This window comes from Canis lupus, chromosome 13 (genome assembly GCF_011100685.1).
Source record: "Canis lupus familiaris isolate Mischka breed German Shepherd chromosome 13, alternate assembly UU_Cfam_GSD_1.0, whole genome shotgun sequence".
NCBI classification, from domain to species: Eukaryota; Metazoa; Chordata; class Mammalia; order Carnivora; family Canidae; genus Canis; species Canis lupus.
Window position 1 is genome coordinate 61146612 of NC_049234.1, and position 21132 is coordinate 61167743.

General features: G+C 39.8%; 1 protein-coding gene across 2 annotated transcripts; it reads right to left on the reverse strand.

Annotated features, from left to right (window-relative positions):
• Positions 1–1275: 1275 nt before the first annotated feature.
• GRSF1 (G-rich RNA sequence binding factor 1) lies at positions 1276–15649 on the reverse strand. Of its 2 annotated transcripts, none has more exons than XM_038556283.1 (10): positions 15284–15649; positions 12937–13093; positions 11315–11470; positions 10769–10912; positions 9887–10022; positions 7208–7392; positions 6120–6241; positions 4643–4778; positions 4204–4279; positions 1276–2705 (listed from the first exon to the last, which is right to left on the reverse strand). In XM_038556283.1, exons 1-9 carry the CDS (start codon positions 15647–15649, stop codon positions 4230–4232), a joined length of 1452 nt encoding a protein of 483 aa, XP_038412211.1. In that variant the 3' UTR covers positions 1276–2705; positions 4204–4229. The 2 variants fall into 2 exon arrangements, with proteins under 2 accessions (XP_038412211.1, XP_038412212.1); XM_038556284.1 differs by having other exon boundaries at positions 1276–2754.
• Between the last annotated feature and the right edge of the window lie 5483 nt (positions 15650–21132).

The following is a 21132-nucleotide window of genomic DNA, read 5'->3' on the forward strand; positions in this document are numbered from 1 at the left end:
CTATAATACAGGTCCTGCCAATTGAATGTGAACCCTTGTACGTAATTTAGGGGAAACTCTTAAAACACTGCTTTTTTAGTTATAAGGAGAAAAAGATATAACCCAGAGAAAAAAGCCCCATTGAGAATCTGCTAGGGGGACTGTTTATGGCAGAGGATGCCAATAGGGCATGTTCACCATTAAGAAGCAGGGCCATCGCCTCAAAACGGCATGCAGCTCTAAGTAGCCTTCTCCTACTTCCTCCTCCCCACACCGGCAGAGGCACTGAGAAGAATGTAGAGCCTTCCATTCCACAGTGGACTTGGTCTCCCTCTCCACCTAGCAGAAGCCTTAGTCTTCCAGGCGGAGGGACACTCTGGTTCTGCTTCATTCATTCTCTGCTATCAGTGAGCCCATCAATCAGATCACAATCTTCAGCAATCTTCTCCTCGGTATCTACATGCAACCTATCAGAGTTCCTCCTTGCAATTCAAGTAGCTAGCCACAGCAAGATGAGTAACCTGTCCGTATCTAAACCTGCTATTTTTTATAGATTTACCACCAGAGATTATAAAGACACAAAGGACCCAAATGCAAGAGCAAAATTCACTGTCATTACTTCTTTCAATTATCATTAGCAGGTAATAAGATAATACACAACCCAGTTTTGTCAGATTTTAGTAAAGAGAAATATGTCTTTTGACTGGATGAAAATAAAAAATTACTTTTAATCTCTTATGTGCTTTTCTTCTCCTTCTAGTAGCTACATTTTCCTTCTCAGCATTTACTAGCCTAAATTATGAGCTCTAACATACTGAAGGAGTAAAGTGTATGAATTCATAAGATGACTTCCCAAGAATGGCCACCTTTTGTACTGAGCACTCACTCACTAGTGTGGCAAGATACACCCTCTTCATGCTTACCTACCACATAACATTTGCATGCTTTTGCTCTCATTCTTTTCTTAGAGATGTACAAATGGAATTTATTAGCTTTAAAAGAAAGTGATTGCAAATGAATTAATTTCTCACCAATCCTATCCCAACAGTCCCTATAGAATTTTTTCCACAGCAAATTAGATACCTACTGCTATACAGAGAAAAGATCATATTCCAATAGATCACACAGCTACAGACACCAGTTCTGATAGCTTGGTACACTCAATCATATATGAAAACACATTTCTATTTAAGTAGTAATACTAAAGATGTTAGGATGGTTAATTAAGTCATGTTCATATAGGATGATAAATATACAAATAAAAATTACAATTTCTTCTTATACTATACCAGGACGTGATGTAACAAAAATATATTTGGTTGATACACACACTCCAAAATAAATACTCTTAGGTAATCTGCAGCCTGAAACAAGCCTTCATTTATTGACTACTTACAGTACAGTGATTTCATATCTTAGCTGGTAATCAAAGATGGTTCTGTATTAAGTGAGAGAACACGTCATCTCTCTTCCAGATATCACCTCTCAGAAATCTGGGCTAATTCAATTTTAAGAACTAGACTTGTATCTCCTGGTAACTATGTGGCAGTCGTCACCCTGAGAACAGGAACAAGGCAAAGAAAGTATACAGGACTTTGATTCTCCTACATAGGTGCACATAAAGTTAGTTTATTAAGGACTACATTTTGAAGCCAGCCATTTTGATCCAGTATTTAAATAACAAGCCGTTTAATATTAAAGCAGAAGATACTGTCACAATGTGACAGAAGTACAGCTTTATCCATAAACCCTTCACACAATTATACATTAAATGCTATTTTTATTTAAGCAAGGCACCCCTACTTGTTCTAAAATATGGGATGTGCTATCCCATTGAGAAAGCAAATGAGGAGACAGATTTTTTTTTCCTCTCAGGAGCTGGTTTAAATTCAAGTGAAGCCATTAATGTTCTTACCAGTCAGGACTGTTTTGACATGTCACTTCACAGTTTTGAGACTAACAAACACCCTTAAGGTTTACCCAAAATCAAAAAGGGGGGTAAATGTTCAGAGAACTTTCAAGTTGAGACTAGAATTCTCTCCTTAAGGATACAGGCACCGAAGTCAAATGCCTTTCCACAAAGCTTAGAAAGGCAAGATGTTTCTAAAGACATAAAACTGCCAAATCGTTGTCACTTACACTCACTAATCTGTGGTACTTACTTTTTGTTTTGATTCTTTAAATTTCTACCCCTACCTAAGTAATCTAATACATCTAAAATTAAAACTACTCTGCCAAACCTTAATGGTTCAAAGGTCTGAAACCTTTCCTTGCTTTGGTGAGTATTTGGTTAAAATAAATCAGTATTTCATTCCAGAAAAGTTTTACATCAAAGCCTTAATTCATAGGCAAAAAGACAAAACTTCAAACAGAGTATCTGTAAAATGGGAGAAAGATTTTCAAGCACAGTGCTGAATAAAAATATGTAGTCTTTACATTGGGTAACACATCTCCTATGAAAACAAACTGTTTTATCATATAAAATAAAAACCAGATTTTTAAATCAGATCCTGAACAGAATAAAAAAAAATTTAAATTTGTGTTTATTTTGTAATTCCAAACTGAATCTTTCCTTTTCCTTTCTAAACAGTCCACTATGTTATTTGTCTTATAAGAAATTAACCCAAAATCCCCAAATCCATTCTCTAGCAGTTGCTGCTACAAAACTGGAACTTTATATTCCACGTCCAAAAGAGATGTGCAAATGAAATGCTTCTTGCTTCATCCTGAAAATAAAATGAAAAATGTTGCGCATTTACTCAAAATGAAGAAGTGCTGCAAAATAAATAAAGAAAAGAAAAAGTGTTACCATATCATACCCTTTCCCAGACCATTTAGAATTACAAATTTAATAACTTCTTTTTTTAACATAGGCTCCCTACCCAGCATGGAGCCCAACACAGGGCTTAAACTCTCACCATCGTGAGATTGAGACCTAAACTGAGATCAAGAGTTGGACGTTTACCTGTCTAAGCCACCAATCGCCCCAATACTTTTTTTTCTGACTCAGTGCAAATCCATTTAGTGACAAATCCATTAAGTTAACATAAAGAAAACTAGTTAGGCATTAGTGTTTATAGCCTGGTATGAAACAGCAGGTTTTCAGAGTTAAGCACAAAATATATTTTACAATAGATTTTAGCTAATATTTAACATGGCAAGATTGTGGGACTTTGTATCAAAAATAGCCTGTGACTGGGGGAATCCCTGGGTGGCTCAGTGGTTTAGCACCTGCCTTTAGCCCAGGGCGCGATCCTGGAGTCCTGGGATCGAGTACCGCGTCAGGCTCCCTGCATGGAGCCTGCTTCTCCCTCTGCCTATGTCTCTGCCTCTCTCTCTCTAGGTCTATCGTGAATAAATAAATAAAATCTTAAAAAAAAAAAAAAAAAAACAGCCTGTGATAACTACAGTAAAGAAATGCCTCATGTATTTCCAAGAAATAATTACAGTTAATTATCTCAAATGCACCACTACATATAGAAAAATGATTATAATACATTAATGTGGGGAAATAAAAGATACCACATAACATTTAGTCAAGGGAAACGACATCAAGACATTTAATAGATTTGTCACACGTTAACACAACACTATGAAATCATGTACTTCCTAGAACAGACAACTATTTTCATAACACTTTTTAGGAAGAGACAGTGTAGAGAATTTCAAATGTATCATTTTAAACACTTTAAGATCTTACAATTGACAAGATGTGTTTAAATTTTATAAGGAAAAAAGCCAATAAAAGCACCTTTTCAGATATTAAAGGTAAAAATAATTTTTAGGCACACAGCATGATCAATATTGGGAATGATGCTGAAAGATTCTATACAGGAAAAATACCCAAATACAATCATAATGAATACTATTTCCTAGGAGAGTTTCATTCCTTATTTTGATACTTCAATTACCTTGATTAATTTGATCATTATTAAGGGGTGCCTGGGTAGTTCAGTCAGCTGAGCATCCGGCTCTTGATTTGGGCTTAGGTCATGATCTCAGGGTCGTGGGATCGAGCTCCACAACAGGCCCTGCACAGCAGAGTCTGCTTGTCCCTTTCCCTCTGTGTCTCACCCTGCATGTACACGCATGAGTACATGCTCTCTCAAATAAATAAATAAAATCTTAAAAAAAAAAAAGAATGGCTTCCACCATATTACAAATTTAGTGAGTTAATGCTTAATTTATCAAAATAATTCTCACAATTGTACCTCTTAAATTTACCTTATTATCTGGAGTCCCTGGGAGTCTTATTTTCCCTTTGGACATGAATTCAGGAACAATTCAATATATCTATGGTCTAAGAATGACAAAAGAGGATTTATTTTAAGAAACTGAAAAGGGAGAAATAATACTACAGTCATTTTCTCATAGTTCAAACAGCAACTCAAAACCCTTTGTCCATTACATTTCCTAACTAAAAACAAAAACAAAATGAAAAAGCAAAAAAAAAATCCTACCTCTGTACAGAAATATGAAGGACAATTAGCAAATGCTTTTCATTACAATATAGTATCTTGCCTTTTTTACAGTTAATTTTAGTAGTATTAACAGAGCACTTTTCCCAAGGAAAAAGTCGAGGCAAACTCCAAAACAGAAAAAGCCATTTGTAAGCAAAAACAGAAGTAAAAAAATGACCATAAAAACCATGGGCAGCACTTACGAACATGGGACCGATCCTTGAGCATAGCTGCAACAGCATCCTCATGGGTATCGAAGTGCACATCAGCTTCTCCAGTGGCCTTCCCGTTAGAACTGTATTCCATGGTGATTCTAACAGGCTTCAGTGGAGCAAAGAACTAAATGATAAACAAAAGCAACAGAATGGTAAGAGGCCCAATTTCTAGCTGTCTAAGGCTCCGCATTTTTCTTTCAGAATCTGATTTATAGACTCAAGAAATTTGTTTTTAGAAAATCTCTTTAATTAACACAGTAGTTACATTACATATCTACCATCTCTCCCGGCCTTTCTGATCCTCTTAGAACTCAAGGTTACATTTCAAATATCTGTCCACAGAAAACTTAAATATAAGTACAATAACACAAGAATTCTCAAACTTTCTTATGCCAATAAGGATTGCTTTTATCACTCCTCCCAAACACATCCTCTCCTTGTATCTAAAGAGTGCTCATCAAATAAACTACATGTCTTTTTTTTTTTTAAGATTCTTTTTTTATTTATTAATGACAGACACAGAGAGAGAGGCAGAGACATAGGCAGAGGGAGAAGCAGGCTCCATGCAGGGAGCCTGATGTGGGACTCGATCCCAGGATTGGTCTCCAGGATCACGCCCTGGGCCGAAGGCAGGCGCCAAACCGTTGAGCCACCCAGGGATCCCCAAACTACATGTCTTAATAAGTCACTTTTACTATTTTTTAAATCAGGTATGTACCTATTCCCCGGTTTTTTACCAGCACTACATTGAGAGCTACCACACTGAGTGGTTATCATTTCAAACCAAAGCAACAGAATGTAATGCTTTAATGACACTTTTTGACCTTTGTCTGGTTCAAGATATGATTCCTATCAGGCTTTTTGAAGCAATGAAGACAACTTTGAGGCCCCACTACTAACTGAAGACTCTAGGTTTGGATCTACATTAAGTATATGTACTCAAATTCATGAAGTCAACATGGCTACTGTTGTTTTCCTTTCTTTTCATATATAGTGGGTCATAAAATAAAAATATTTTTAAAATTCCTTTTCTCAAATATCACAGAATCCTGATGAAGAAGTCTACATGCATCTAAGCATTTAGGAGCACTGGGATTCTTATTTAGTGTATAACTCCTCTGTGACAAATTCCCTGAGTCTGTTTCCTAAACTCAAAAATAAGTAAGTTGAAATAGTTTAGAGAAAAACCAAACTTTTCTACTTTGAATACTAAAGCTACACCATATTATTCTGTATTTACAAAATCCTCTATCATTATACATTTGACCTTTAAATGTAATAAAATCCACACTTCTCAGCTGAAGAAAATAAAACAAGCTTCCATAACCAAGGAGATGGCACCTTACTGTCCAGGGAGAGTTCAGAAATAGGGTATTTTCTTCTGTATCTTTCCCAAATTAATGTAAGTTCAATCTTAGAATTTTTGTTCAAACCTATTGAGATTGGATATCTTACTGCCACACACATTTATAATGTCTTGGGCATTAGCTTGGAAAGGCAATCCTCTCATGTGGACAAAATGTAGTGAAGATGTAGCTCCAAAATCAACAGCCTCTGGAAGCTTTTCTGACATCTCCTTAGGCAATTCTGAGAAGTGGAACAAAAAGCACTGTCAGTAACACAAGAGCTTCAGAGTTATTAACAGATTATAATTATGTATGACCTTTATGTCAAAATCCTCAATTCTTCGTGAACCAGTAAGGAAGAAGGGCTTTAATTTTAAAAGCAAAAATGGTCTGAAATTTCTGCCACCTAACAGGTATCACCTGAACACCCATTAAGATTTAGTGCGAAGATTTAGTGCATCAAACCATTACCAGATTACAAAAAAAAAAAAACACACAAACAGATCTTTCTATAAGAACAGAGAGAAGGAAAAATGATTATCAATGGAAAAATAAAAGGCAGAAGAAACTTTCTGGGTGCCTATAGGCACTTAAAAAAAAAAAGAAATATGATAATGGGAGTTTAAAGATTCATTTATTGAGAGACAGAGAGTGTGCACGCACACAACAGCTGAGGGAGGGGCAGAGGGAAAGAGAATCCTGAAGTAGACTCCCTGCTGAGCTCAGAGCCCAACTCAGGGCTCAGTCCAGGACCCCCAGGTCATGACTCAAGCAGAAATCAAGTGTCTGTCACTCAACCAGCTGAGTCATCTAGGCTCCCCACCATGGCATGGGTTTAAAAAGGTTTTATCAAACTTCAAAGATTCTACATGTTACTTTGGGCTTAGGAATCAGAGGAATTATTAAATAGATCTTTTTTTTTTTTTACCTTAAAGGCTGACTTTTTATATCCTTTTATTATATTTGTGCCACCCAGCTTTTTATATGAAATCCAACAAAAATGATTATATAAAACAAACTTTATGAAATAACTAAGGCCTCCTCCTTATATTCAAAGTATTTAACTACACTCAAAGACAGAGAAATCTTCCAACTCAATAACCTGGTCCTATAATCTAATAATTTCAACAACACGGTCATAAAAAATATTTTAAATATCAAAACATACAAGATAGACCCAATAAGTCTCAACAATGCAGGTCCTTACCTATTTCCTTCTCACTTTCAAAAGCTGTCATGGGTCGAATATCCTCATTTACTTCATGTTCTTCAAAGGCCATTTCTGGCTCAGTTATATACTTAGCAGTAGGAGAAGATGCCATTTTCTTTCCCTTATGAGAACCAACATGTGTTCGGACTTCATTCCTTCTGCTTGGAAATATCTCTATATACCTATGTCAAAGCAAAAGTGAACAGGCACAAACAATGCAAAGTAACTTTACACTGAACTCATTTAAAATAAAACATGCATACAGAATATTCCCTATAGCTTATGAAACACAAGTGTCCAAAGATAACAAATGACGGAAAAAGTAAAACTAGATATACATACATATTAGGCCATGAAAAGTACTCTTAAGAGAACATGTCATCAATGTAATCTTCCCCACATCCCCACTCAAGATAACAGCTTTCTTCATATATAATTTAAAAGTATTTTCTATTGTTTTGCTTCATGAGAACAGCTATGCAAAGATTGTGTATATCAAAATAATCTGGTAGAAGGGTTTTTTTACAGTTGGTTAACAATCTTTTGAAGCCTTACAAGTCAATTCTGTAAAAATTAGTGTCTGTATAAGATATTAAAAGTCATAGTATATGAGGAGCTAATACCCTCCAGAACTTCAATAAGATGCCAACGAGAATGCATGAACTAAATGTCAGTTCTGACTTGCTATCTGCTTGGCAGGATTATCTATTAAATCTAAGCTTCTGAAACCAATTTTTTTTCTCAATACTGCTTTTCCAAATTAGGTTAAGCTTGAGTTGCAAAAATCATTTGTATTTATATAGATATATAAAGATTAGATAGGCACCACTTCTTAATGTATTGAAGAGATTTATACACTGCCATAATGTTCCCACATAAAAAGATAAAAGTGATGTATTTGTTCTAAGACGTATTAAAGAAAATATGAAGAGTACTGAAAGAAAATGGGAGTAGAGGGTTGTTTGCATACACATTTTATTTTAAAAAATTACTAAAGACCTCTGAATCAGGGAATCCCTGGGTGGCTCAGTTCTTTAACACCTGCCTTCAGCCCAGGGCATGATCCTGGAGACCCAGGATCAAGTCCCACATCAGGCTCCCTGCATGGAGCCTGCTTCTTCCTCTGCCTATGTCTCTGCCTCTGTCTCTCTCCTCTGTGTCCTTCATGAATAAATAAAATCTTTAAAAAAAAAAAAAAAAAAAGACCTCTGAATCAATTCTATACACAGATCTTGAAAGACATGGCTTTAAAATGGCTTTTTAATTTTTAAAACTTCAATGAAGCCAAGTAAAACAGCCAGAAAGCAGCAAAATAGCAATCTGAAATTTGACACTTTTGAGTACTCTTCCAAATTTGACATAAATGAACCCATCCATCACTACATGCATCCTAATGTGATGTGATATGTAGTATACAGCAATATCTATAATGTATCCATACCAAAATGTTAACCTGAATCAATTCAAGACTAGCTTTAACTTCCAGTTTTCAGGGACATCTGGGTGGCTCAGCAGCTGAGCATCTACCTTTGGCTCAGGGCTTGATCCCGGACTTCCAGGATAGAGTCCCACACCAGGTTCCCTGCATGGAGCCTGCTTCTCCCTCTGCCTATGTCTCTGCCTCTCTCTCTCTGTCTCTCATGAATAAATAAATGAAATCTTTAAAAAAAAAAAAATTCCAGTTTTCAGGAAATAATTGAAGATACAAAGGAACAAAGTGACACCAGGAAGAAGCATAAGATCAATATAAAACATGAGACAGGGGATGCCTGGGTGGCTCAGTCTGCCTTCATGCCTTAGGTCATGATCCCAGGGTCCTGGGATTGAGCCCCGTATCAGGCTCCTTGGCAAGGAATCTGCTTCTCTCTCCAACCTTCACCTTGTTCATGCTCTTTTACTCGCTTTCTCACTTTCTCTCAAATAAATAAAAATAAAAATGTTAAAAAAAAAAAAGAGAGAAAAAGAGATTGTACAGGATGATTGACTCAGTATCTCCAAAAGTTAATTATATGTAAAAAGGGGAAGGGAGGGGCACCTGGGAGGCTCAGTCAAACGGCTATCTTTGGCTCAGGTCATGATCCCAGGGCCCTGAAATCAAGCCCCATATCAGGCTCCCTGCTCAATGAGAGCCTGCTTCTCCCTCTCCTGCCCTCCTTGCTTGTGCTGTCAGATAAATAAAAATCCTCAAAAACTAATTAATTAATTAATTAAAATAAATTACAAGGGAAAGGGAATAAAAATATGAAGGAGAAGGGGACTTGCTCTAGTTTAAGAGAACTGCAGACATAACAATCAAATGCAACGTGTGGACCATATCCAGATTCTGGTAACTAAAAGGAAAAAAAAAACCAACTCTGAAAAGACATTTTTGGTTTAAATGGGAAAATGTGGTAATAAATATATATTTATTACGATAATAAATTCCTGCTAATTTTGTTAGTCATGACAATATTAGGATCGCATGAGAAAATGTTTTTTAAAGATGCATACTGAAAAAAAACAGATGCAGCAAATATAACAAATGTTAATAATTTGTTAATCCTAAGTGATGGGCATTTAGCAGATCATACTATTCTACTTTTCTGTGATTAGATAATTTTACAGTTATATAACAGTGCATTCATCAAAATGACCCAATGTAGGATACTTCACATTATTAGAATCTGCTTCACTCACCTGTTACCAATTTCTTCCCTATGTTTCAATAGGGCTTGGTTAGCCATTTCTGGTTCTTCAAACTGCACATAGGCTTCTCCTGTTTTTCTTCTCCCTCTGTAATCCATGACAAAAGTGATGTCTACTATATTCAGTCCTATGACACCAAAAAAATTATTATGAATTAGTGCTGCTAAAAGGAGCCTTTCTTATCCTTAGGAATAATACATTCATTCACATAGTAGTAATTTTTAAAATCTTATCAGTAAAATTTTATGTCTGTTTGCTAGTCGGATACATGCCTAATGGGAAGAAAATTATTATGTGGCAAAGCCAGTAACACCTACACATTTGTATTTCCAGAATATTTAGGATCCATGCAATCCATCTAAAACACACAATCGGGGATTCCTGGGTGGCTCAGCGGTTTAGTGCCTGCCTTTGGCCCGGGGCGTGATCCTGGGGTTCCAGGATCAAGTCCCATGTCGGGCTCCTTGCGTGGACCCTGCCTTTCCCTCTGCCTGTGTCTCTGCCTCTCTCTGTGTGTCTCTCGTGAATAAATAAATAAAATCTTAAAAAAAAAAAAAGAGAGAGATGATAATGCTTTTAAACCATAGAAATTGTTATTGTTTTAGACAAATACAGCCATGCTTATGAGGTTATATTCCTCAACAGTAAAATAAACCTGCATGAAATAATTTTGAAATGTGACATTCTCCTAAGATCAGCAGAATAGGTCAAAACACTTATATAAACACTGAATACCCAAGTAAAAATTTCTCCCCTAAAGAACCTAATATAACTTCATGCAGTTACCTAGAAAAAAGGTTCATCTAAGACATAAAATGAAACAATAAGGAAAAGAAAAATGAGGCCCTAAACAGGATATAACTGAAAAAGTACCTGCAAAGAAGTCTACAATGTCTTTCTCATTGCAGCTATAAGGAAGTCCTCTCAAACGAACCACACCATCATTTACCACAGGTGAAGATTTGACCTGCAGGCTCTTCATTAAGGCATCCACATCTTCATTGTTTATCTCATACACTACAAAGAAAAACACACAAAAATTACAGAAACTTACAAAGCAAAGGAAGACACTAAAAAAAAAAAAAAAAATCACCCTTGGTGAGTTATCTTAGAATAAAAACTAGTATTTTTAACCTTTGTGTACTTCTCTGGAGAAAATAACAAATGACATTTACTGAATATGAATATTTACTGTGTGCCAGCTGTGACTTAAGCATCCCAACTTGTGAGGTAAACTTGGTCAACATCCTCATTTTTATAGGTAAGAAACTGAGATTACCTCAGTGTTTCATTTTCATATCCTATAAAAGGGTGTATTCATAATATCTACTTCATTATTGCTAAGGATCAAACGAAACTGCCTTAGAAAGTACAGGCTAAAGTACTGATCACACAAAGCCAGAATATGACTTCACATACCTTCCACATATCGTTGTCCCATGTACATGCGATGCTTTTCTAAGGCTTTTTGCACATCCTGCTCTGACTCCATTTCAATTAAGGCATCACCTCTTCTTTTCCCATCTCTATTTAAGAGGAAGTGTATTCCATTCTCACCATTGCGGATTCTGCAGTCTAAAAATACGTGAGTAAAATCAAAACCAGAAACCAAACTTTTAACTCAATTATACAAGTCGCTAGAATGGAATCTTCCAATTCCAACAACAAAGCAGGAACCAAAATGTCTATCATATTCCTTATAGAAACCCCCGTCACTGAAGACATCCAAATACTAATGAGGCAATAGTCTATAAAATTTTACTTGAAAAAGATAAGCAAACCTTAGCACATAAGTTTATGACCTCCTGATCATTAAAATAGCAAACAGGCTCAACATAGAATATATTATGTCCTTCTCAATGCTTCTATAATCAGTTTCAAATCACATAAAGAATTAAAATATGGTTAAGTTTACACATGTTTTCTTCTGTTATAATCATAAGAACTTCAAAATAAATCCTGTAATAATAATTTTGTTACCATAATTGAACTTTGCCCCTTTTTCATTACCAAAGAAAGATCCTCACACTGCATACTTCTAATGGCAGCAAATTGAAGATGTAAAGAGCCTCATAAAATACTTGACCCACACAATGCTATGCACATTAAGGTACTCTATATTATTACATCATTTTACAATATTTAAGGTGGCATCTTCTAAAAGCCTTTTTTCGAGGGGGCACCTAGGTGGTTTAGTCAGTTAGGCATCTGATCTCAGCTCAAGTCATGATCTCAGGGTCCTGGGATTGAGCCCCAAGCTGGGTTCTGGGCTGAGTAGGGAGTCTGCTTATCCCTCCATGTCTTGCTCTCTCTCAAATAAAATATTAAAAAATAAATAATTAAATAAATAAAGCCCTTAAATTTTTTTTATTTTGTTTGAGGGCGAGAAAGCACAAGCTAGGAGAAGCAGAGGAAGGGAATCCTCAGGCCAACTCTCCACTGAGCACCAAGCCAGTCAGTCGCAGGGCTCAATCCCAGGACTCTAAGATCATGACCTGAGCTGAAATTGAGAGTCAGACGCTTAACAGACTGAGTCACTCAGATGCCGCTTTCTAAAACCCTTTTAAAAGGAAAGTTAAAAATCATAGTCAGGTACAGAACTTAGAAACCAGTCACAGATATGTAAACATTCCAAAAATGTTACTAAGGAAATTATGCCACTTGACACTAAGTGATCTTGTATTCTAAATGCATGTATTACATAAAGAGCTACACTTAACTGGTTTTGCTTTTTGATAGGTAAATACTAAAACTTCAGAGGAAAAAAAAAAACTGGTTTCTACCATGCAGTTTTTTTTTTTTTTTTTTTTTTACCATGCAGTTTTAACATTACACTTTTGTATTGCATTTAAAATCTTTACACCTGGTATATGCCACAAATGGTACACATGATGTCAGTTGGTATGCACATACAACCAGTCAGAACTAGACAACTTGCCAATCACCAAATAAGATGTCTACAGTATAGTTTAACTCGGTTTCCATGAGACTACTTTTTTACTCAGACAAAATTATATATTTCAAACATACATAAAAGGTACCTGAGAAAAAGTTCACCACATCTTCTATAGTGCACGACCACGGTAATCCTTGAGCTCGAATGAGATAAACATCATCTACTTCTTCTCCTAACTTGGAGGAAGCCAATTCATACTCAGGTAGAGGTGGAATGTCTTCCAGGTAGGTAGTTTTGGACTCCTTCCAAGAGAGATAAAGAAATGTAAAAATGCTGCTCTGACCATCTCACTTAGAAAATGTTTATTTCTGCAAACTAATGCTCTGGATGTTATCCTTAGGAGACAGTTACTATTTCAGAGGCGAGAAGTAAACTTCACCAGTTTAACTCATCCTTTTTTGGCATAAATTGTACATTCTAAAGCAACAAGCAGGTAGATCCCAATGATTTGGCGGGACATAAATTTTATCCAGGGCTTCTTTTTAAATTCATCAGTCCCAAATTACACCTAATAATAGTGTTTAAGTTAAAGCAGAACAAGAAGGGTCTCTTCAATTTGACAAATATGAGTGCCTCCTATATACCATGTGCCATATTAGGCCCTCATCTCAAAGAGCTTACAATCTAGACTAAGACAAGCATTACAAGACAGGATGCTTTAAGTACTACAGTCAAGATACAGAGTATTATAGGAATTCAAAACAGAACACTAAAAGAATCAAGTCATCATAAAAGATGGGCCTCAAAGGAAGGACAGAATTTTGACAGCAATATATAAATGATAGGGCACTCCAGCTTGAGAGGTGAGAGGAAGAGGCAGTATGAACAAAAGCCCATTTGCAAAACAGCAATAATCCCATTTGGCTAAACTTCAGGGTATAATTAGGAGCCAGAGAAGATGAGCTGGCAAAAGGAACTTGGTATCATACAACAGAGAGGCTTGAGTGTCAAGCTCAATGTGTCCCCTCAACCTGGCAAAATAGAGTTAATAAAAGGCATTTACCAGTAGGTAAAACTACAAGAGAGCAGGATGCATGGACCGACTAATCTGTCAACTGGTAAGTCAGACCAACTAAATAAGGGAAAGATCCTAAGAGGTGACAGCAGTAGTGTGTTAAGGTAACAGGCGCCTGAGACATGCCTAAAGAACTCTATTTTACAAGACCTAGAAAAAACTGAATTTACTAAGATTTCAATAAGCACTACAAAAAAAACCAGGATTGACAGTGAAGAAGTCTTACAACTTGCGCTCTCCTGGGCTAACAAGAGAGATGTTCCTTCGTCCCATTCCATGATTTACCTTGAGGCTTAAGCCTACCTGCGAGGAGTCAATGATCGATGTAAACCTCTAGCGGATGTCTTTCTACGTATCTAATAAAAATGCAACAAACACACTTACTAATGTGGAAAGACAACTCAACTTTAAATCAGGTGGCTTGCCAATCTATCGCTCTAAGAAGATACTTCACTCCTTTGTAGGTTCCCGTCATTTTCATGAAGACTTACATATAATTTTAAAACTTATTTTTTTTTAATTTTCTTATTTATTGATGATAGTCACCGAGAGAGAGAGAGAGAGAGAGAGAGAGGCAGAGGGAGAAGCAGGCTCCATGCACCGGGAGCCCGACGTGGGATTCGATCCCGGGTCTCCAGGGTCGCGCCCTGGGCCAAAGGCAGGCGCCAAACCGCTGCGCCACCCAGGGATCCCCTATAATTCTAAAAATCAAGGATAAATGCAAGCAGTGCGTTAACAGCAGTCGAGAGATTCAACAGATATCATCAGAGCCAATTCCATAGAAAATAACCGAGAGAGTAGCTAGTTCACAAAAGCTTATTAGAGATGGGGGGGGGGGGGTGTTTTGTTGTTGTTTGTTTGTTTTCAGTAAAGGCAATATTCCCCGTTGTCCCGGAGTTCCGTAAGCCCCCCAAGCCTTTACCGAAAAGGGCGGCACCAGTATTGGGCCAGAATCCGAGTCAATCGGCTCCGGCAGTGGCCGGCAGAAGCCGGGCCGCGCTCGTGACCCCCCGGTCGCCCTGAGCTCAAGGAGAAGCGCGCGTGGACTCAAAGGCAAGTGGGGCCCAAGGTGTCAGGGGCTCCGCCGGCGCGCACGCGAGCTGCTAGCGGAGAAGAGGGCCTCCCCCGGGGCGCCGGCATCTGCCATCGGGGCCCCCGAGGGACACGCGGGCCGAGCGCGGAGACGGCGCAGGCTCGTCCGCGCCCGGGGCAGGTGGAGGCGCGGCGGTGACCTTCAGGAGCTGCCCGCGAGCGCTCCGGGACCGGCCTCGCGACAGCCCAGCGGCCGGCGGGAGCCAGGGCCCCGGCACCCAGGCCGGCCGCGCGCAACGAGGAGGGCCCCGGGGCCCGGGGGGGGTGCGCGGCGCGAGGCGCAGGCGGCCGGGGAGGTCCCGCGCGGCCCCGGGCGCCCCCGTACCTGGCTGTAGGTCCGCGCCGGGCCCGCGGCCGCCGCCAGCGACTGCGGCAGCAGCGGGGCCCGCAGCGCCGGGTAGGAGGCCGCGGCGGCGGCGGCGGCGGCGGCGGCGGCGGAGGGGGCCGCGGGGGGAGGCCCCGCCAGTCTCCCGGCGGGCGCAGGCCCGGCCTGGAGGCCCCGCGCGTGAGAGGCGGCGGCCGCGGCGGCCCCGAGCAGCAGCAGCAGGCGGCGGCGGCCCGAGACGCCCGACGGGAAGGAGCCGGCGGCCGAGTAGAAGGGCAGGCAGGCGGCGCCGGTGCGTCGGCAGCTGCTGCAGTTGCAGCCGCAGCCGCGGAGCAGCGCCCCGAGCACCCAGCGCGTCCCGGCCATGGACTCCGGAGGCGGCGCGGGGCCCGGAGGCGGCGGCGGCGGCGGCGGCGGCGGCCGCGGCGCGAGCGGGGCGGGGGTGGACTCCAGGGCGGGGGAGGGGGCCCGGCACATGCGCCGCCGGCAGCCGGGCCGCGGCCGCGGGAGGAGGCGAGGGCAGGCGCTGCTCCGCCCGGTCTCCGCCCTCGGGGCGGGGCTGCCGGCGGGCGGTGGGGGCGGGGGGCGCCGCTCGTCTTCCCCCGGCAGGAAACTGAGGCCCTGAGGGGCCCGGGGCGGGGGCGGGGCGGGGCGGGGCGGGGCGCGCCGGGGGCAGCGACGCGGGCGCCGTCCCGTGAGGCGCGGAAGGGCGGGCTGTGGAGGCGGCGCGGCCCTCGGCCTCGGGAGGCTGGACGGCGGCCGCGGACTCGAGGCCTGTGGGGAGGCCGCCTCTCTTTGTTTTAAGGTGAAATACAGACTTCTTTTTTATTTATTTATTTATTTTTTTAATTTTTTTTTTCTTTTTTTTTCTGAAACACAGACTTCTATGCTGACTCCGCGTGCAGCAAAAAATAAAGCCTCCTCCGGTGAGTTAGTGTGTTCGCGAGTTTTGCAGAAAGACCGGTTGTGCAGTTTTCCTCTTTCTGAGAGCAGGATCCGTCTCCGATGAATAAGCAAAAAACGGAGCGCTGAGGGGGAAGATAGGACAAGCTGAAAATTCTAAGACTTTTTATTTTATTCTTATTTTTTTTAATTTATTTTTTATTGGTGTTCAGTTCACCAACATACAGAATAACCCCCAGTGCCCGTCACGCATTCACTCCCACCCCCCGTCTAAAACTTGTTATTCATGAAAATTTCGAAGTGCAGTGAAGTCCTAGAGTTTCAGAAATCATCGTTTTTCTGTCTCGTATCCGTCACCACCATCACCACCCCGCAAACACTTTTCTCTTTTTTTTTTCTCATTAAACTTTTGTTTTAATGGGTCTCGAAATTCCGTGACAGATTTTTGGTCAAGTGGTTTCCATTAAAAAGTACCGAGTTTAAAAACTAATGACTTAAAACTGCCACACACGCACAAGAGAAAACAAACAAACAAACAAACAAAAACATGGTCCACATGCTGCAATATTTTAAAGCAAATCCCAAATATCACGTCAGTCATCCTTTCACTGTCATCCTAAACTGATCAGGACTTAAAAAAAAAAACACAAAAACACCACGATGATTCTTGGATTAACTGTTCTGAAGTATTCAAGAAGATTGTTTAAAATTTGAGTTGTTTACTCTGGCCTACTTTTATTAAAAGGAAAGCTCAGGGGTTCCTTGGGGGCGCAGCGGTTTAGCACCTGCCTTTGGCCCAGGGCGTGATCCTGGAGACCTGGGATCGAGTCCTGCCTCCGGCTCCCTGCATGGAGCCTGCTTCTCCCTCTGCCTCTGTCTCTGCCTCTCTCTCTCTCTCTCTCTCTGTGTGACTATCACAAATAAATAAAAATTTAAAAAATAAAATAAAATAAAAGGAAAGCTCAGTATTTCCCAGAAAACCCTTTCCCCACCAAAAAAGAAAAGAACAGGGGAAAAAAATAAATAAATAAAACCTGATTAACTTGGCTCTATGGATTTAGAGTATCCAAGAAAAGACTTCCTCATCTGCAAGATTTAGGAATCCTAGAGATTTTTTTTCTTAACTCTCCGTTTCAAGCAGGAAAATGGGTTAGCCCGTCATAACGGATTATCACTATAAATCATAATCTGTGAATGTGCTAGAGATTCTGCCTATATGTACCCTTGCCTTCATTTTCGTAATAGCTGAAGCCATCATCCGTAATATGCAAATCTGAATGGATTAGCAACCTAAATACATAGAATGAAATCTTGCGGATTATAATCAGGAGTCTACACCAAAGCATTAAAATAGGAAGCTTCAATTTTTTACCTAGAGGAAGTTGGGAGAATATAAAGGGAAAAAAGAAACTAATTTTGGACAATTACCCATTTACCTAAAACATTTATTTATTCAGTGCTCTTTGTGTTCCAGGCATGATGCTATGCCCTGTCCAGTCAAGTATAATAACAGGCTTACAGACCAAATATCAAAGTGATGTTTAGATTTACATATGTCTAGATTATAGAACGAGAAGAACTAGTTTTTTAAATTAAAACTAATAACTTATGAAAAGGTTTTAAAAGTTGTATTAAATATTATTTTAACCCAAACAAGTACAGCTCTGTTTACTAGGGCTAGTTAAACTTTTATTATGGAAACAAAAAGATTCTTGGACAAAAAAATTTGGAGAGACTGGGGTGGTGACAATAGAGATGAAGAGGGAAGATTGAGATTTTAGGAAGTGAAATCAATAGGATTTGAGGCCAGATTAGAGAGGTAGTGTTTTCTGTAATTGTGTTATTTGGAGTTGGGAGAGCTGGATGGGGATGACTTTTCATCCCCGGGAAAGTTTAGAGATTAGAAATATTGGAAGCCAACGAACCCCATTTTCCGTTAAGCCAGAGAAGACTGTCCTGGAAATATTTGCTTGGGAGTTGTCAGTATAACCGAAGCTGCTGGTTTGGATGAGATTGCTAGGACCAAGGTTAGAGTGAAAAGGCCTAGAAACAAGTGAGGTGCTACAACAACGAATGCTCTGTAGAGGAAAATGAACTTGCAAGAAGAGCGAGAAGGATCAGTAAGAGAATTAAGAGCAGATTAATGAAAGCCAACAGTGTTTCTCCGGAAGGAGGTAGGGAGTATCTACCAGTGTCAAGTCCTTACTAAGATCATTACTTACTTGTCAAGTGAGAGGAGAATAGGAGAAAGCGTCTTGGATTTAGTGACATGGGAAGCCTTCAGTAATCTTGTCTACAGTCGTCTGGGGTAGTGGTAGCAGAGGCCACAATAAAGCAGGGGTGAGGAAATGGAGATAGAAGTGCAAAATAAGTTTGATTTTGTAGGTGAGAAAGGGATAAGGCAGTAAGTATATGTCAAAAGTGGATTTTGTTTTGCTTTGTTTGGATTAAATTAGGGTAGATTAGAGCATATTGAGATGATGTTGGGAGAGGATTCAATTACTAAGGATTTAATTGAGTGATCAAGAGAAAATAGACACAATTGATATCTGGGTTGCTAGAAGGGTGAAAGAGGATAGGTATCAAAGCTCAGGTGCAGACATGAGCTCTGTATAGGAGAGAGCTCCGCGGTTTCTCTAAGTAACCATAAAGCATATTGCTCTTGTGGTACTTACTACAGTACTGTACAGAGTAGTACTGACAGTGTTAACCTTCTTCTCTGACAAGAATTTATGAGGTTGAGCTAGTCTTCATCGGTGGAAGGAAACACCGGAGATTTGGGAGAAAGTAAGGAGAGGGACTGAGAAAAACAATTCCCATTGCTACGAAAGAATTTTCAAAACAAGTCCTCTTAGCTCTAAATAGCACATTATTGTGAGCTGGGAGAGGACCTGGAAGGATCTGATTGTTCTGATTACTAAGAAAAAAGTGAAGGAACACCTTTTATTGTCAGTGCCCCTCAATTCTTGGAGATGAACATACTTTTCTTCTGATATGCAATGAAGTTGAGTTAATCCTAAAGGTCTCACCCCACAGCCTTCTTTGCATTTGAAAGGAACAAAAAAATCATGAACCATGGATGTCAATAAGCCTAGGGTGGCAAAAGGAAAAGGAATGGAAGTGAAGTACCCTAAAGAAATGGTGCCCATTTGTGTAACCTGTGATTAAGGTGCTATTCATCATCCAAGATTAAAGGAAGAAATTTATTGCATTGAGTAGATGCAAGAGAACTTCAAGAAAGTTACTTCCAAGGAAAGACAAAGAGGTGCTTTTTATCACCACTATCACTGCTTCATTCTTTTATCTGACAAGGAAAATTGATCCACTGTTTTTTGCTGCAGTGATGTGTTTCTTAGGTTAGCTTTGTCAACTGACTTATATTCACTACTAACAAGTCCATACTAACCAGTGTTTATTTCTTTCCCATAATTGCATCTGGAAAATCATTCTGCGAAGGAATATAATGTACCTGTTTATGATCAACACATGACAGACTAATGAACTTCTATATACTGAAGCTTCTTCACTTGTTAAAGTTAGCTTGTTGAAATTTAGGTAGGTCTCTAGGAAAGAGAGTAGCTGATTTGTTATTTATTTTTATTTTTTAAAGATTTTATTTATTTATTCATGAGAATACACAGAGAGGAGAGAGAGAGAGAGGCAGAGACATAGGCAGAGGGAGAAGCAGGCTCCACGCAGGGAGCCCAACGTGGGACTCAATCCAGGGTCTCCAGGATCAGGCCCTGGACTGAAGGCGGTGCTAAACCACTGAGCCACCCAGGCTGCCCACTGATTTGTTATTTAAATTAAATGAAATGTACTATCAAGACATAGTAATATAAATAAAAATAAAAGTATGATTTATATTAATAATAACACATTTTGCCTGTGACAAATATGAACAAGACTGGAAAATATGAACTCTATTCCCGAGGGAATTCTCAGAATTCATTATCAAACATAGTTATTACCAGGAACCAATTTATCCAGATAGATGAGGGGGTCACCAAACTAAATTCTTTGTGAATGCTGAGATGGTACTACTGTGTAAAGCTCACATTGAGGATATTTAGAAAGTGGAATGATGGGCTAGAGCATCCTCTGGCCATATTTACAAAGATAAGGTGGTAATGGTTTTTACTAGTCAGCTAATTAAAAAGTAGTCACTTCAACTAACTTTTCCTTGGAGGGCAGAAGCTAGGGTGCAACCAGAGCCCGAGTCTCTGAACATCAACACAAGATGCAAAGTAACCAAGTAGCCTTTGTTAATAGGCATTATTCCAAATAACTATCTCTTTAAAATAGGTAGTACATGGGGGCGCCTGGGTGGCTAAGTCAGTTCAGTATCCCACTCTTGGTTTTGGCTCAGGTCATGATCCTGCGGTCCTGAGATTGAGCCCCACGCTGGGCTCCCAGGCAGTGTGGAGTCAGCTTCAGATGTTTTCTCCCTCTCCCTCCCCCTCTACTCCTTCCCACTCACTTATCTCTCTCTCTCTCTCTCTCTCTCTCTCTCAAATAAGTAAATAAAATCCTTAAAAACAAATTTAAATAGGTAATATGTGAACATAGTGTCAAAAAAAAGTCAAGCCATGCAAGATTATCCATACACACATGGACACACAAACACAGAGTAAGGTTTGCCTCTTCGCACTGTCCTCCAGTCATTCAGTTCTCAAATATACGGTTCTTGTGTTTCCCTTCAGAGATGGTCGGTGCAGTTTCCTCACTTCTAAATTTGGTAATTCCGCTGTACTTGGGATTTTGACAAGTTTTCCACCTGCTAAGAAAGGGTGTTCTGAAGCCAGTGTATTCCTAAATCGAAAGCTAAAGGAAAAGGAAATGCAAGAGACAAATGAGATCCTTGTCACAAGAAACAAAGGACACAGAAAAAAGCCATGCAAGGAAAAGGTAAATCAGCTACAATGTTTGGAAGAATAATGTTTCTC

Bases quoted from the DNA above. Each gene is read 5' to 3' on its own strand.
- GRSF1 (XM_038556283.1), bottom strand. From the start codon at position 15,649: ATGGCCGGGACGCGCTGGGTGCTCGGGGCGCTGCTCCGCGGCTGCGGC. The intron at 10,913-11,314 runs GTATGTGAAGTC...TTTTCTTTGTAG, and splicing joins GGGACAACGATATGTGGAAG to TGTATGAGATAAACAATGAA. The intron at 6,242-7,207 runs GTAAGGACCTGC...TCCACTTCTCAG, and splicing joins TGAAAGTGAGAAGGAAATAG to AATTGCCTAAGGAGATGTCA.